This window comes from Cervus canadensis, chromosome 18, assembly GCF_019320065.1.
Source record: "Cervus canadensis isolate Bull #8, Minnesota chromosome 18, ASM1932006v1, whole genome shotgun sequence".
NCBI lineage: Eukaryota > Metazoa > Chordata > Mammalia > Artiodactyla > Cervidae > Cervus > Cervus canadensis.
The window spans coordinates 13424958-13442779 of NC_057403.1; the positions used below are offsets into that span (position 1 = coordinate 13424958).

The 17822-nt window shown below is 47.3% G+C and overlaps 1 protein-coding gene across 2 annotated transcripts; it reads left to right on the plus strand.

Annotated features, from left to right (window-relative positions):
- The first annotated feature begins 4219 nt into the window (after positions 1-4219).
- On the plus strand, positions 4220-13728 carry LOC122421338 (killer cell immunoglobulin-like receptor 2DS2). 2 transcript variants are annotated; one of them, XM_043437195.1, is made up of 7 exons: positions 4220-4437; positions 6752-7051; positions 8070-8372; positions 9330-9380; positions 10133-10250; positions 11009-11061; positions 12160-13728. In XM_043437195.1, the coding sequence occupies exons 1-7, from the start codon at positions 4293-4295 to the stop codon at positions 12342-12344; spliced, it is 1155 nt and encodes a 384-aa protein (XP_043293130.1). In that variant the 5' UTR covers positions 4220-4292; the 3' UTR covers positions 12345-13728. The 2 variants fall into 2 exon arrangements, with proteins under 2 accessions (XP_043293130.1, XP_043293129.1); XM_043437194.1 differs by lacking the exon at positions 4220-4437 and having other exon boundaries at positions 6482-7051.
- Positions 13729-17822: the final 4094 nt, after the last annotated feature.

A 17822-nucleotide genomic window follows, 5' to 3' on the forward strand; every position in this document is an offset into this window, starting at 1 on the left:
TACACAGACCATCAGGGAGTATGCTGCAGTTGGCTTGCACTATTTAGTGAAGGAAATGGTGATGCATTCCAGTATTCCTGCCTGGAAAATCCCATGAACATTGGAGCCTGCCAGCCTACAGTCCATAGGGTTGCAAAGTCATACATGACCGAGTGACTTCATTTTCTTTCACTTTATTTTAAAATTTGTTCATTTTACTGGTTCCATTTTTTAATCTCATAAATATATTTTATTGAAGTGTAGTTGACTTACAGTGTTTCAGGTGCATAGCAAGGTGATCTTCAGTTATACAAATACACATACATTATTTTTCAGATTATTTTCCATTTTAGGTCATGGCAACATATTGACTATGGTTCCCCGTGCTATACAGTAAATCACTGTTGCTTGTTGCACATCTTTTTTTAAATTAGTAACCTAGCGTTGTATCCATACTCCTATTTTTAAATTTATGGTATATTCCACCTCAGTATTATGCAACACTGACAGTGAAAGCATGATGCCAAAATCCCACCAGGTCCACGTTAAAAGGAAATGGAAAACAGCGACTACGTTAATTGTGGGAGGAAATATTGAATCACATGATGTTACTGCTGGGCTTCCCTGGTGACTCAGATGATAGAGAATCCGCCTGCAATGCGGGAGACCTGAGCTCGATCCCTGGATTGGGAAGGTCTCCTGGATAAGGAAATGGCAACCCACCCCAGTATTCTTGCCTAGAGAATCCCCATGCACAGAGGAACCTGGCGGGCTGCAGCCCATGGGATCACAAAGAGTCAGACATGACCCAGGAACTAAGACTATTCTCAAGGCTCTGAACTTGAAAGGTATAACACTTTCCCATTCATAAAGAGATAAAAAGTGGCAGAACAGACAGAACCTTTTGTTTTGCTGGGGGCTTAAAGGGATATTATGACCACACCTACATGGACAGCTTTGAGAACAAAGGATTCCAAGATTAAAAGTTTTCCACAGTGGAGGGGATGTAAGCGATGACTGATGCATGTTGATGTATGGGAGAAACTAACAAAATTGTAGTTGTTCTTAAATTAAAAGTAAATTAAGGTGGGGGGGTGGAAGCTTGTAACAGGGCTTCCGTGGTGGTCCAGTAGTTGGGAATCTGCCTGCCAATGCGGGTGACACGGGCCTGATCCCGGGACTGGGAAGATTGCACATGCCTCGGGGCAGTTAAACCTGTGGGCCACAAGCCCATGTGCCTAGAGCGGGTGCTCCACAGCAAGAGAAGCCACAGCAATGAGAAGACCCTGCACCACAGCAAAGAGCAGCCCGCCCTTCCCGCAACTAGAGAAAGCCTGTGCCCAGTACAGCCATTAATTAATTAATTAAAGCATTGCAACAACCAACTGCACCTCCTCCTTTTTTAGAGTGTGTCTGTGTGTGTAAGTGTGAAAGTGTGAGTTCACAGGTGGGTATTGAATCTGTACAGTTCTCTCTTATCCTCGGAATTTTCTTCCACATGCTGCTGCTGCTGCTAACTTCATCAGTTGTGTCCGACTCTGCGCGACCCCATGGACTGAAGCCTACCAGGCTCCTCCGGCCATGGGATGCTCCAGGCAAGAGTACTGCAGTGGGGTGCCATTGCCTTCTCCTCTTCCCCATGGGCTTGGGTTATTTTATATTCAGTAAACACTTACCATCACTTTTGCCCCAGAAAGCCCATCTAACTCAGATAGGATGATTCTTTGGGGAACGAGTTCACCATCTTGTTGATCTGCTGGCTTTACAAATAAAGTCACTATTCTTTTCCTGAAGACCTCATCACTCTGTCCCATGACAAGAAATGTGAGTTTGGACTCAAAGCACAATCATGAAGCTTTAGCAGAGGTGTCATTCATTTTAGACAAAAACCAAAGACATCACGCTGACAATTGATATCTGTGGTTTAAAAGAAGATACACAATGGCCAACAGGAATATGAAAAGATGCTCAGCATTGCTAATTAGTAGAGAAAGGCCATTTGACACTGCAATGAGGTACCACCTCATACCAATCAGAAGGGCCATCATTAAACAGTTGATGAAAAATAGATGCTGGAGAGCATGTGCAGAAGACCGAAACCCTCTTACACTGTTGGGGGAGTGTAGCTGGTGCAGCCACTGTGGAAAACAGTATGGAAGTTTCTCAAAAAACTAAAAACTGAGCGTCCATATGATCCAACAATTCCAGTCCTGAGCATATATTTATGACAAAACTGTACCTTGAAAAGATTCATGCACCCCTGTGTTCATAGCAGCACAACTTGAAATAGTCAAGACATGGGAACAGCCTAAATGTCCATCGACAGATGAATGGATAAAGAAGATGTTGTATATGCCTATACACACACACAATGGAATACTACTCAGACATTGAAAAAATGACATCATGAGATTTGCAGCAGCATGGATGGACCTGGCGATTAACATACTAAGTGAAGTAAGACAGAAAGAGAAAGACAATTATCATATGATATCACCCATATGTGGACTATAAAAGGAACATATCAATGAAACAGGAACAGAATCCCAGACATAGAGAACAGGCTGTGGGTGCCAAGGGGGAGGGAAGGATTGGGAGTTTGGGATGAGCAGATGAAATCTATTTACACATACAATGGATTAACATTGAGGTCCTACAGCATGGCACAGGGGATTCTAGTCAGTATCTTGCCATAAATTATAATGGAAAAGAATATATATGTCGAGCTGAATCAGTTTTCTGTACAGGAGACATAAACTATACTCCAAAATTTTTCTTAATTTTTAAAAATTTGTGGTTTATATACCTGCAATGAAACATTACATGGCAGTAAAAATGCACAAACTGAAATGACAAAGAACACAGATCAGTTCTGAAACATGATATTAAGTAAATAAATGGAAATTTTAAGAAGGGTGACTGGACTGTTACTCCATTACATACATAATGATCAAGAGAAGACCACATTTATTATTTAGGGAGCATCACTAATGTTAACAACCCCCACCCCCAGCAAAATGGTCTGGAATCACTGCCCTTACTGAGTTTCTTTCCTGTCTGTGAACAACAGCTGAACTGGGTGTGTGTCTGCCCTTGGAGTCCTGAAACGGCTGGGTCGTTTTGTCCCTGTTTGGAGTTGATTGGAGATATGCCCCTCACACAAGCATTCTGGAGCTTGAAAGTCTCTACTTGACATATTTTGTGTTCATTTGAGTATGTAGTAAGCAAGGTTGTCCACCTTTTCAGGCAGAACAAATCCCCCTCCCAAAAAAATGCCACCGTGATCTTTACACACATTATCTTTGTGTACATGTGTGGTCCTTGGATTGGAAAGCGAGCAAGAGAGAGAGACAGAAAGAGTGTGTGTGTGCAAAGTTTCCACTCACAGTCACGAAACAATTTCAGATGAAGAAGAGTCAGAGAAAGACAAATGTCACATGATATCACTTCTTTGTGACATCTAAAACAATGAACTTATTTACAAAACAAACACACAGAGAATGAACTTATGGTTACCAGGGAGGATAGTGTCAGGGGGAAGTTAGCTTGAAAGTTTAGGATTGATATATACACACGGCTATATTTAAGATGGATGACCAACAAGGACCTACTGTAAAAACAGAAAATTCTACTTAATATTCTGTAACTACCTAAGTGGGAAAAGAGTTTGAAAAGCAATAGATGCATGTATATGTATAACTGATTCACTTTGTTGAACAGCTGAAACTAACACAGCTAGATTATTAATCACATATATAACAATATAGAATTTTTTAATATTTTCAAAGAGCCATAATATGCATGACTGTTCCTCTTATAAGAATGCAGAATCAAAGTCTCTATTAATGACTCTTTAATTGGCAACATGCACTGAGCCTGAATATGAGGTGAGTACATCAGATTTCTCTTCTGCAAAGACTTAAGGTTAATGAGATTTATCATGAGCTTGGAGAAAGCGTACTGCATGGTATACATTGAATCACTGTTTCTACTTCATGAGGCAGCAAGATCTGTTCAAATCCTCCTACGTTTACAGTGTTTGGGAAACAACAACTGATGCTCGGGTCATGAGGTGACCTCAGTGACGAGGCTCAGACAGACTTCCATCCCTGGCATGAGAAGAGGCTGCCCATCTTCCCCTGTGACAGGCACCAGGCTGACTGTATGAACAACACCGCCCCCCTTCCGCATCCTGTGACTCGGTCAGCTTCTCTCAGTCCTGCCTCCTGCCTCACAGAAGCAGAGCCATGTGCCCCACACTCCTCAGCCTCCTGAGTCTCGGTGAGTCTGGAAAGACCCTGTAAGAGAGGGCTATGGTGGAAATCGGGGTCCTCCACACCACTGACCACGTTCTCTGGATGAGGGTGCAAGGAGCGTGGGGTCCATCGGGACAAGCCATCTCTGACAGGCTTTTCCTTCTAGGATTCTGTGTGAGTCTGAGTATCTGGGCAGCTGTGGGTGAGTCCTCCCCATCCCTTATTTCTGTGTTCAGCAGAGCAGGCGGGGCTGAGGCAGATGACACTGGGGGGCAGGGTGAGACCCCTGTCAGTACAGTGAGAGCCGCGTGCCCTGTGGATCCCAGGTCCTCTATTGGCCTTGATACTCACCTTCACTCTCCCCAGAGGTTAGCCCGGCTCTGGACCCCGGACCTGAAGGGACAGAGTGAAGTCTGGGAGGTGGGAGCTGGGCCCCCTGAGTGTCATTTCTATCATGAGAAAGGAGCCAGGGGCTGCCACCCACAGACCCCTCTCCAACAAGGTCGCCTCTCCAACCAGCCATTCACAACAGGATCTGCAGGACCACCCACTAGACCTGACCCCAGGGGAGGGGCTGGGCATCAGGCAGGGCCACCTGGACCTGGTGCCACATTTGATGGAGGCTAGCTAACAAAGGAGTGAGGTTCATGGTTTCCTTCATGCTTTTCATTCAGGTGGCTTTTTCTCTTCTTAGTTGTGTTACTGTTAGTCACTCTGTCGAGTCTGACTCTGTGACCCCATGGACTGTAGCTCACCAGGGTCCTCTGTCCATGGGATTCCCCAGGCAAGAATACTGGAGTGGGTGCCACTTCCTTCTCCAAGGCATCTTCCTCCCTGGGGACTGAACCCTGCTCCCCTGCCTTGCAGGGAGATTCTTTACCGTTTGAGCTGCACAAACACAACAGGGAAGTCCTTTCCCTTCTTGGTCACTCGTCATTTTTCTGTGGTGTTTCCTTTTGCCTGCGTCGCGCAGTGTGCAGGATCTCAGTTTCCTGATGAGGGAGTCTACCCGGGCCCATGGCGGGGAAAGTGCTAAGTCCTTACCACTGGACCACCTGGGAATCGCCAGTGTTTTGTGTTTTGAGAGAGTTTTCAACATTTTGTCAATCCAAGGACTTATTCTTCTCCTGAGAAGAATCACTGTTCAGAATCACATTCTCAGAATCTCCGTGATGTCTGTCCTGGGTTGACTGTGTCTCTGTCTGTCCCCAAGCCCCAGGTGTCCTTGAGTATCACCGTGATTCACTTTAGAGTAGGTGCCTTGGAAGAATTGAAGGAGAAGCACTCCAACAAGAGCAGTGGGGAGAGGGGACCGTTCCTATTTTCCTCTCAAAGCCTGTGCCTCCTTCTGTCCTAGGTGAATATGACAAGCCCTCTTTGTCAGCCTGGCCAAGCCCTGTGGTTCCCTTAAGACAGAATGTGACTCTTCGGTGTCATTTCCATTCTCCACTTAAGAGATTCAGACTGTTCAAAACAGATGGGACCAGTTTGTCCAAGCTCCGGGGAATTCATTTCAACACCTTCACCCTTTGCCCGGTGACCAGAGAACATGCCGGGTCCTACACATGTTCTGGATTCTCCAGGTTTCTCCCTCTGTTGCCCAGACAAAGTGACCCCCTGCAGATTGTGGTCACAGGTAGGAGGGGTCCAGCCAAGCCCGGGACAGCCTTCTATGCAGGCAATCCCACTCTAGGTCCAAGTTCCTTATGTGGTTCAAGACTGACTCAGGATTCCTAGCCAGGAACAAACCAGGAAAGAGAACACAGTATGAGAGTTTAAACTCTGGGTCTTGAACAGATGGGGTGCCCAGCGCAGGAAGGAGGAGCCTCCCTTGGAATTAGTTAGACAGGATGCAGCCAGTGCCTGCCAGCAGGGGGATGGGGAACGACCCTGATCAAGCACCTGCCACCCAGTAGGAAGCTGCAGTCCCCGATGAAGGAGCTGGAGCCCCAGGAAGGAGTCCCAGGAAAGTATCCAGAGGCATGAGATGGGGTCATATGGGAAATGTTCCCTTTTCCCCACCTCCATCCCACCATCCTGCCAGTCATCACCCACATTCTAGATGAGTGTGAAGGGAGACAGGGTATGCATCCTCAGAACCACCCAGCTCCCCACTACACATATTAGGGATCGGATGAAGCTGAGAGCATGGCAACCCACTCCAGTATTCTCGCCCGGAGAATCCCGTGGACAGAGGAGCCTGGCAGACTATGGTCCATGGGGTCGCAGGGTGTCTTACAGGACTGAAGTGACTGAGTGTGCTTGCATGAAGCTGAGAGCAGATCCAGCAGCTAATGAGCTTAGAATAAGCTCAAAAGAGGCTGGAGGTCTTGAGCAAAGAGAAACAGAAAAGCATGAGCCAGAGCCTGAGAACAAGGCTAAAGAAAATGCAACAGAACAGACAGGAAGGGTAATTGGCTCTGCTGGTTCACGGGGACATTTTTCACACCTTCAGATGTCAGGGGAAGTGCCGAGGCGGGGTGACTCACTGAAGCTCACAACCTCTTTGCTCCTAGGTGTGTTCACAAAACCCTACATCTCAGCCCACCCAGGCCCCCTTGTGCAGGAGGGAAGGGATGTGACCCTTCGCTGTCAATCACAGCTGTTGTTTGACAAGTTTATCCTGCACCAGGAAAACAGCACAGGGCATTTCCAGAGACACAGAGAGATGCTCACGGGTGGGCATGCCGCAGCTGACTTTTCCATTGGCCCCATGACCTCGGGGAGTGAGGGCACCTACCGATGCTACGGCTCTCTCAGCCACTCCCCCTATGAGTGGTCAGCCCCCAGCGACCCCGTGGACATCGTCACCACAGGTGAGTGTGTCCAGACCAGTCCCCTCTGCTGTCTGTGTCACAGAAGGTCTGGTGTCCAGTCCAGCATCAGTACTGGGAGACAATGAAAGGTGTGCAAAGACACTCACACACTCAGAGAGGGAATAAACCAGAGAGAGAGGAGGTGTGAACATGGAAGGGAGAAGAGAACAGAGCACCTGCCATGTGCTAAAGAGAAGACACAGCCGGTGACAGAGTGAAGCAGCAAGAACGTGAAAAAACGATCAATGGAGAAAGATGTACCAGAGCAGGGACCCGAGCAGTTCCCGGCTCAGGCAGCCAACGATGGTTGCTTAAGGGGCTGGTTTTCCCACTTTCATGTCAGAGCTCCCTTCCTCTGTCTGGAGCACTGTGGTACCAGACGCCCTTGCAGTCCGGCCCCTGGGTGATCGAGATAGAGGTTGACACCCTGAAGTTGCTCAGCCTCGTGGTTTAATGCATCCTTCTGCACAAAGAGGGGGGAGTGGTCCCTCCCACCCTCCCTACAAAGGAGTCCCTTCCAACCCCTGGGGGTGGGCAGGACAGCACTGAACACTCCCTCAAGAATGAGGTGGTCAAAGATCCTGTGAAATTCTGGAAATTTCCACTTCATAAGGTCTGCTTCTGGGTCAGTATCATGTTTTCTTAGGGTCCCAGCAGAGTTACTAGGTTCCGTGATTCAAGAGCAGCCCAATCTGGTTGATTTTTAACTTTTCTTTTTTTTTTTTTTGTTGAATTCTAATTGATTTAAGATGTTGTTAATTCTTGTTGTACATTAGAGTGATTCAGTTCTTCATATACATATATATCTTTTTTTAAAAAAGGATACTAAGTGACACTCCATTATTAAAGTTAAGTTTGAATTTGCCCCTGTGCTGGGTATTCGTTGCTGTGGGGCTTTCTCTCCTGGTGGTGGGCGGCCTTCTCATTGCACTGCTTCCCTTGTTGCACACTTCGGGCTTTAGTCCTCTATTTAGGACTAGAGTTACTTTGTGCCCTAAGATCAAGGTCTTCCTTCCAGGTCTGTCCAAGAAACCCTCTCTCACAGCCCGGGGGGCGGGGGGCGTGGTGAGGTCAGGAGAGAACGTGACCTTGCTCTGCAGCTCCGAGAGCGCCTTTGACCAGTTCCATCTGCTCAGGGAGGGGGAGAACCTTGGGCGCCCACTCGCTGGAGGGCGAGGCCCCCGCGGAGCACTCCAGGCAGCGTTCCCTCTGGGTCCTGGGACCCCAGCCCACAGCGGGGCCTACAGGTGCTACGGCTCCTTCACTCGCTCTCCCTACGTGTGGTCAGACCCCAGCAACCCCCTGCTCCTGTCTGTCACAGGTGAGGACCCTCCTCCTGGCCCAGCTTTGTTGTTGCTCTTCAGTCGCTAAGTTGTGTCCAGCTCTTTGCGACCCCGTGGGCTGCAGCACAACAGACTCCTCTGTCCTTCACTTTCTCCCCTTCGTGGATCACAGCCTTGTCCTGGTAAACGAGCTTGTGTAACTCAATGAAGCTATGAGCCATGTCGTGCAGGGCCGCCCAAGACAGATGAGTCATAGTGAAAAGTGGTCCCCTGGAGGAGGATATGGCAACCCACTCCAGGATGCTTTCATCGAGAACCCATGAAGAGTCCCATGCTTTACAATATAGTAAATGAGATTGCGCTGTGCAAAAAGTCCATTTGGCTTTTTCCATGACATCTTACTATATCATGAGCTCTATCTCAAGGGCCCCATGCTGGTGTCAGGGGACCTTTGGGCTTCTGGAGAAATGGAGGCAGTGAGAACCAGAGAGGAAGAGAGATGGTCGATGGCATCTCAACCCTCTTCCACCTCCTGTATGGATGCTCCACATCAGAGTCCTGTCTATCCAGGCAGATAAAGAAAAGGGTCAGGGTAGACCCAGGAGGAGGAGAGGCTGGGCTGCTTTGGGAAGATCAGAGATTGCATCTGCCCCTTGCTCTTAGTGTTTTCCCGAAGCACCTCTGACATACAAGTGATTTCCCAATTAAGGAGCATAGATATTCATTACCGGAGCAGAGAGAATGTCTCTTGCTTACAGCTTTCTTTCACCACCAGGCATATCCTTCCTGCCTCCTTCCACCATCAGTTTTTCAGGATGGAGGGTCTACTCAACGCATTCATGGGGAGGGATCAGAAGCTCTCCCCTCCCCCTTCAGTGTTCTGGGGGATGACAGAGTCAAAAGACAGGCAGGAGGTCAACCTTCCAGAAAGAATAGTCCTCATTCATGAGGCGAGGAAGGTTACTTGCTCACCCCTTCTGTCTTCTTTCTCCTAGGATCCACTACAAGTACTTTCCCATCACCCATGGATCCACACACCACAGAAGGTAAGCAAGACTGTCTCCTATCTCAGCAAGTGTCTGAGAAGACAGAGGGTTCCTGTGTGAGTTTTGGTTCTACCACCTCCCATTTCTGTGACTTTGGGCTCCTCAACATTCCTGTCATGTCAGCATCTGAGATCATGGTCTGGATTAGAACAAGAGGGGGTATTGAGTTTCTCATGGCCTGGGACTGGGAATTTCTAAATTGGACAGAGCGGGTCTGAGTGACCTGACCCCATGCTTAAGGGAGATGCTTACCCTCCCTCCACCAGGATCTTTGGGGAAGGATGGTGGGGGTGGGGGGACAAGAGGAGAATTGTACGGAGCACTTTAATATGTGCTATCCTTTTGCTATTGTTTTATGAAATAAACATTCCACAGTTCAGAGATAGAAGTGTCGTTGTCTTCTTGAGGATTCCATTCCAGGTATATGTGGATGGAGGGGGAATTATATTGAGGATTAAAGGGGTCTCCAATCATGTATAAACACCATGCCTTGATGAGGGGGACCAGAGAAAAACTGCATCGGTGCCTGGGGGACCTTGGTTCAGACCTCTGCTGGTCTGCACAGCCTCTTTACTTTATCCACTGCTGGCATCTCTCCTGGATGCTTTGGTACCTCCTGGGAAGTGGAGACCATAACTGATCAGGTTGAGAGCTGCTGACACACTTTGACACAAGGATATAATAAATCCTGTGTGTAGGGGCAGGGTGTATGCAACGAATAACCAGACTTTCTGCCATTTGCTTGTTGGCAGAAGCACGGCGTCCTCAAGGCCACTCCAGCCAGCTGCACCTTCTCCTTAGGCTCTCTGTAGCATTCATCTATACCAGCATCCTCCTCGCTGTTCTTCTCTGTCATTGGTTACCAAAAAAGTAAGTATGAAGAGCCAAACTGTCATTGGTGTTCTATGCAAAATCATAAGTCTGAAGGAGGGAAGGACAGCATCATCTGACCCAGGGGGAGGTGGGCTCATAGCAGAGAATGGCATTTTCACTTCCTGTAGGTTAAGAACTGATTTACCTTTGTAATCCCTGAGGGAATATCTTCCAGAGAACCATGGCACCCTATTCTTTTTATGAAAACATGTGTTCATTTATTTCTGACTGCAGCAGGTCTTGGCAGCAGCATGGGGGATCTTAATTGTGGTGCTGGGGTGTGGTTCAAGGCTCCAGAGCTTGTGGGCTCACCAGTTGCAGCCTGTGGGGCTTAGCTGCTTCACAGCACGTGGGGTCTCGGTTCTCCCACCAGGGATGGAACCACACTCTCTGCACTGGAAGGAGGACCCTTTATCCCCAGCCACAAGGGACTTTCCAAGCCCTGTTCTTCCCTTCAGCCACAGCCATCTGCTCTTCTCCCCTTTATGACCTTGGGAATCTGCTGGTACACATTAGAGGATGGTCCATAACAGAAGACGTAGGATGGGCTCCGTGTGTTTGCACAGGTTCCTGAGAGTCCGTCAGTGGCTGGGCTTGTATATGGGGTGGTTTTTGTTTTTAATATAGTGGAGTAGTCAAGCTCAGCAACCTGGGGTACACCACTGCTTCTTTTGGCTTTGATGTCCCCACTCAAGACATGGAAGTCTAGAAGAACCACCACCACCCCAAGAGCGTTGACTCTCTTCCATTCGCAGATGTTGCAATCATGGAAGGAGAGCCCAAGGAAGACAGAACAGTGAACAGCGAGGTGAGTCCTCCCTGCCCAAACCCTTGCCATAGCCTGAGCCCCTCCAATGCCCAATGCCCCAGCCTTCGAAGATCGCATCTCATTCCATCATTCACACCTCCTTCCTCTCAGGACCTTGTAGCACAAGACATGATATACACCCACTTGAACCACAGGAGCCTCTCTGAGACACTGTTCACTCCCGCTCCCCTGAGCCCCATGCACCCCTCTGCTGAGTCCAGTATCTATGAGGAACTCGTTGTAAACCGAGGCCATGCTGAGCCCTGACTTGGCCCCATCCTTTGGGCACAGAGAGTGTTATAAATTGAAGAGCTAGATCTCTTTTTAAAGGGGTTCCTCCGTGGACACTCCTCCTTCTCCAAAGCAGCCCAGCAGCTCTGAGGTGAACAGTGGAGTCCAAGAATTATAGGATTGTCATCAGATGTCCCACCACCTCTTAGTAATCCCCTGGCTATACTAATATTCTATTTTAACTATCTAACATTTTGGGAGAAGTTATTCTAATCAGTTGCCCATACTGGGTAGGTTACCATGATCATCCTACTTTTTGAGAATTCCAGTAAAGGATAAAAATTTGCAAGGTGAGCCTTCAAATTATTCAGTTTAAAATAAAATAAAGCCAATTAAAACAGAAACCTCTGTTCAGTAATAGTTTACAAGGATGAACTTATTTACAAGACAGAAAGAGACTTGTAGACTTAGAGAACAAACTTAGAGTTACAGAGCGGAAGGGTGGGGGGATAGATAGATTGGAAGTTTAAGATTGACATGTGCCCACTGGCATATTTAAAACAAAGTGCTTTCCATGAAACAGTAATAAAAGCAATGCAAGTTGGCAAAATAAAAAGATAAAGTATATTCTGTTTGAGACATCCAGTGTGGTGCCACTTGCCAGAAGAGGCTGCGTGTGTGAGTGCTAAGTCGATTCAGTCATGTTTGACTCTTTGCGACCCCATGGATGGTGTGTAGCTCGCTAGGCTCCTCTCTGCATGGGATTCTTCAGACAAGAATCCTGGAGTGGGCTGCTGTTCCCTTCTCAAGGGAATCTTCTTGACCCAGGGATCGAACCCACATCTCTCATGTCTCTTGCATTGGCAGGCAGATTCTTTACCACTGAGCCACCGGGGAACACCCTCAACCTTTTCTCAGCTGTGGGCACTGAGGGTGCTGGGGTTCCAGGGCTAGAAACAGGACAACAAGATCCCCCTCAGTCTGGATCTGCACTGGCTGGTAAAGTAGTTACCCAGCCACGTGGTGCAGACACTGACTCTACACGTGTGTGAAGTAAAGCATTCAGTTCTTCAGTCACACCCACACCAGGTTTCAAGTGCTCAGTAGCGTCATGTGGCCAGGTGCCAGGGTGCTGGACAGGGCAGATGTTTAAAGAGTCCCGCCATCACAGAGAATTCTACTGGACATCCCACTCCTGATCACTGAGGGGCTGCAGAGAGAACACTTGCCGCAGGGAGACTCTGTGTGTGTTGTGTGAATCCACTGATATTTGCAAGTTTTGTCTTTTTTGCTTCTTGTCACCAAAGCCAAGGATTTGAGAATCTTGTGCCTCTTAAGTTATCAGCTGGGTCACCATGTGGCTTGGCTCACCCAAGCGGAGGGATGAAGACCATAACACCATGAGGACCCCGGTGTGAACTGAGCTGGCAAATGGGGCGAAGATCAAGCTCCAGGGAGCCTTAGTTGCTCATTGAGCTCTCTGTGTGTGATGTCTCTCCTGGCTTAGAACTAAACCGCCCAAGAACTCTTTCACCAAGAAATGTCAGGATCACTAGAAGTGAAGACAGGCTGGGCTTCTGTGTCGCTACTGCGACTGTTTCCATTTTTCCCCTAAGATTCCTTTTTTTTTTTTTTTTTTTTTGCCTTTAAGTGCTGGGACCAGATGTCATGATCTTCATTTTTCTAATGTTCACAGTGTAAACATGAACCCCAGTTATTCTCATATTTCTTCTTTTAAAAAAATAATTGAATGTTAGCGTTTGATGCCTGCATTCTGCTGAATCTGAATTCTTCAACCACTTACAGAAGATGGGTTCACCTGGGTCATGGGTGTATTTCTGTTGTGGCACCAATGCCTGGTCAGAGTAGGTGCTCTGCAATAACTTTTGAAGTGACCGAAGATGAGAAGTAAATTCCATTTGTGGAGGGGACTGGGAAAATCAAGTTCTGAGTCCTATTTGGAGCCAGGCTGTGACAGTTGAATCAGGATGAAAACCTGGATTCCACCTTCTGGATCAGGGTGTCAGAACAGGCAAAAAGTGAAAGAAGTGAGACCTCAGGGCTGGGCTGAGATGCCATCGTTGCCAGGTCAACGGAGGGGCTGCCCCCTTGCTGCGGGTCCATGGCCTGGGACCCCAGCTGGACAGTGGCAGCCCCCCAGGGACCACATTCTATTTGTCCTCTAGGGCCCCATGGTCTCCTCATCTGTACAGGGCTGGTGCGGAGTTCTGGGTGCTCAGAGCTACAGACATACCTCCCATCCTCTCTGCACTTCTCTGCCTTGGCCAGATGTGGAGGGCAGGAGCGGACTGCAGGAGGGCACGGGACGCCCACCCTCCCCCCAGTTCACGGGAACCTCAGGGCTTGGGCAGCTGGAGAGCCAGGGATCATGACGGGAAGAGAATCAGCCCAGGCTTTCGCTGGCAAATCTCTCACTTCCAGGGCTGTGTCTGGGCCAGAGGACCCTGAATACTGCAGGTGGGTCCCCCCGGGTCTCCTGAGACCCATGTCTCACTTGAGCCCTGAAAACTCGGTGCGGGGTGAGGTGGGGGCTCTGGGATGCTGGTGAAACCTGGAAGGGCTCCTGACCTGAGCTGGGGAGTGAGGAGTGGGGAGATCCTGGGACTCAGCCTCTGACTTCCTTCCAGGGAACTTCCAGAAACACACCATCTCAGCTGAGACTCTTTTAGGCAGCTTCAGAGTGCCCATGTGAATACACTGTATGCAGAGTTGGAATGTGCAAGTGAGTACACAGTCCATCAAGGAGTATGCTGCAGTTGGCCTGCACTATTTGGAGAAGGAAATGGCAATGCATTCCGGTATTCCTGCCTGCAAAACCCCATGGACTGGGGGGCCTGCCAGGGGATAGTCCAGGGGGTCAAAAAGAGTCGGACATGACTAAGCAACTTCATTTTCTTTCATTTCATTTTAAAATTTATTTTACAGGTTTCATTTTCTAAATTTCATTATATATATATTTGAGTGAAGTTAGTTGACTTACAGTGTTTCAGGTGCATAGTAAGGTGATTCAGTTATATATACCTGTAGTATTTTTCAGATTATTCTCCATTTTAGGTTATTACAAGATATTGACTATAGTTCTTGATAGTATACAGTAAATCTTTGTTGCTAGTTGCATATCTATTTTCTTAATTGGGAAGTTAGCATTCTATTCATATTCTATTTAAAAATTTATGGTACATTCCACCTCAGAGTTATGCTACACTGATAGTGAAAGCTTGATGCTAAACTCCCACCATGGCCTCATTGAAAGTAAATGGAAAAATTGGCAATTGTAATTGTGGGAAGAAATAGTGAGTCTCCTTATGTTACTGGCGGGCTTCCCTGGTGACTCAGAAGATAAAAATCCACCATAATGCAGTAGACATGAGTTCGATCCCTGGCTTGGGGAAGATCCGCTGGAGGAGGAACTGGCAACCCACCCCACTATTCTTGCCTGGAGAATCCCCACTGACAGAGGAGCCTGGCGGGATGCAGCCCATGGGATCACAGGGAGTCAGACACAACTGAGCGACTAGGCAGAAGCACCATGTGAGTGGTGGGAGGACAGATGACTGCAGCAGTCGGGGAGGTGATAACACTTACCATTCAGAGGGAGAGCCACACACCTCTGGCTCTGACTTCCTCTTGGGTCTGTTCCTTCAGCTCTAACCCTTGGGCTCTGCTGTCTGTGCTTACTCATGTTGGCTCTTTGGTAAAAGAACGTTGCCATGAGCTTGGAATAGAGGAGAACCCATTCTCAAGGCTGGAGAAGTCAATGGCAACACACTCTAGTATTCTTGCCTGGAAAACTCCATGGACAAGGAGCCTGGTGGGCTACAATCCATAGGGTCGCAAAGAGTGGACGGGACTGAGGGACTAAGACTATTCTCAGGGCTCTGGACTTGAAAGGTATGACACTTTCCCATTAGTACAGAGATAAAAATTTGCAGAACAGACAGAAACTTTTGTCTTCTTGGGGGCTTAAAGGGATATTATGACCAGACCTACATGGAACGCTTTGAGAACCAAGGATTTAGCATTAAAAGTTTTCCACAGTGGAGTGGACATAAGTATACCTATAGCTGATCTGTGTTGATGTATGGTAGAAGCCATCACAGTATTGTAATTGTCCCTTAATTAAAAATAAATAAATTAAGGGGAAAAAACTTTGGATCAGTAATTCTCTGGTGGTCCAGTGGTTGGGAATCAGCCGGCACATGGAGGGGACAGAGGCCCAATCCTTAGAATGGGAAGATTCCTCATGCCATGGGGCAGTTAAGCCCATGGGCCACAAGCCCATGTGCCTAGAGCGGGTGCTCCACAACAGGAGAAGCCACGGCGATGAGATCCCTCACACAGCAAAGAGCAGCCCCCCTTCCTGCAACTAGAGAAAGCCTGTGCCCAGCGACGAAGACCCAGCACAGCCATTCATTAATTAATTGAAAGTTGGCAACAGCCAGCTATACCTCCTCACCTTTTAGAGAGAGAGTGTGTGTGTGAGTGTGTGTGAAAGTGTGAGTTCACAGGTGGGTATTTAACCTGTATTTTTCTCTCCTCTCCTTGGAATTTTCTTCCCCATGGGCTAGGGTTATTTTACCTTTAGTAAACACTGTTTGACCATCCCTCCCCTTCAAAAAAAGCCCATCTAACCCTGATAAGATGATTCTTTGGGGCATGAGTTCACCATCTCATTGGTCTGCTGGCTTTCCAAATAAAGTCACTATTCCTTTCCTGAAGACCTCATCACTCTGCCCAATGACAAGCAACATGAGGTTGGACTCAGAGCACATTCATGAGACATTGGCAGAGGTGTCATTCATTTTAGACAAATTCCGTAGATATCACTCTCACAATTGATATCTGTGGTTTAAAGGAAGATACGCAGATGGCCAACAGGCATATGAAAAGATGCTTAGCATTGCTCATTAGTAGAGAAAGGCCAACTGACACTGCAATGAGGTACCACCTCATACTGATCAGAAGGGCCATCGTTAAACAACTGATGAATAATAGGTGCTGGAGAGCATGTGGAGAAGTGGGAAACCCTCTTACACTGTTGGGGGAGTGTAATCTGTTGCAGCCACTGTGGAAAACAGTTTGGAAGTTCCTCAAAAAACCAAAAACAGAGTTTCCATTTGATCCAACAATTTCAATATTGAGCACATATCCGGAAAAAAAACTATACCTTGAAAAGATTCATGCACCCCTGTGTTCACAGCAGCACAACCCACAATACCCAAGACATGGAAACAATCTAAATGTCCATCGACAGATGAATGGATAAAGAAGACGTTGTATATGCCTATACACACACACAATGGAATACTACTCATTTAAAAAATGCAATCAGGAGATTTGCAGCTGCATGGATGGACCTAGAGATTAACATATTAAGTGAAGTAAGACAGAAAGACAAAGACAGTTAACATGCGATATCAGTCATATGTGGAATCTGCAAGGAATGGACCAAAGAAACAGAAACAGACTCACAGACATAGAGAACAGGCTTGTGGGTGCCAAGGGGGAGGGGAGGATTGGGAGTTTGGGATGAGCAGATGAAATCTGTTTATACATAAGATGGGTGAACAATCAATTCCCACAGTACGGCACAGGGGATTCTGGTCAGTATCTTGCCATAAAGCATGATGGAAAAGAATGTATGTGTCGAGCTGAATCAATTTGCTATACAGCAGACATGAACTAACTTTGAAAATTTTTTTAATTTTTAAAAATTTGTGATTTATATATCTGCAATGAAACATTCAGTTCAGCTCAGTTCAGTCGCTCAGTCGTGTCCGACTCTTTGCAACCCCATGAATCACAGCACACCAGGCCTCCCTGTCCATCACCAAGTCCCAGAGTTTAATCAAACTCATGTCCATCGAGTCGGTGATGCCATCCAGCCATCTCATCCTCTGTCGTCCCCTTCTCCTCCTGCCCCCAATCCCTCCCAGCATCAGGGTCTTTTCCAATGAGTCAACTCTTCACATTACATGGCAGTAAAATGCACAGACTGAAATGACAAAGAATACAGATCAACTCTGAAACATGATATTAAGTAAATAAAAGGAAATTTTAAGAAGGGTGACTGGACTGTTACTCCATTACATACATAATGATCAAAAGGAGAACAGATTTATTACTTAGGGAGCATCACTCATGTTAACAACCCCCACTCCCAGCCAAATGGTGTGGAATCACTGTCCTTACTGAGGTTCTTTCCCATCTATGAACAAAAGCAGAACCGGGTGTATGTCTGCCCTTAGAGACCTGAAATGGCTGGCCATTTTTTTCTGGTTTGCAGTTGATTCTTGTGGACACCCCCCTCACTCAAGCATTCTGGACTTTGGAAGTCTCTACCTTACACATTTTTACGTAGTAAGCAAGGTTGTCCACCTTTCCTAGCAAAACAATTTCCTTTCCTTCCAAAAGAACCCCCCACAATCATCTTACACACCTTCTCTGTGTACACGTGTGGGCCTTGGATTGGAAAGGGAGAAAGAGAGAGAGACAGAGAGACTGTGTGT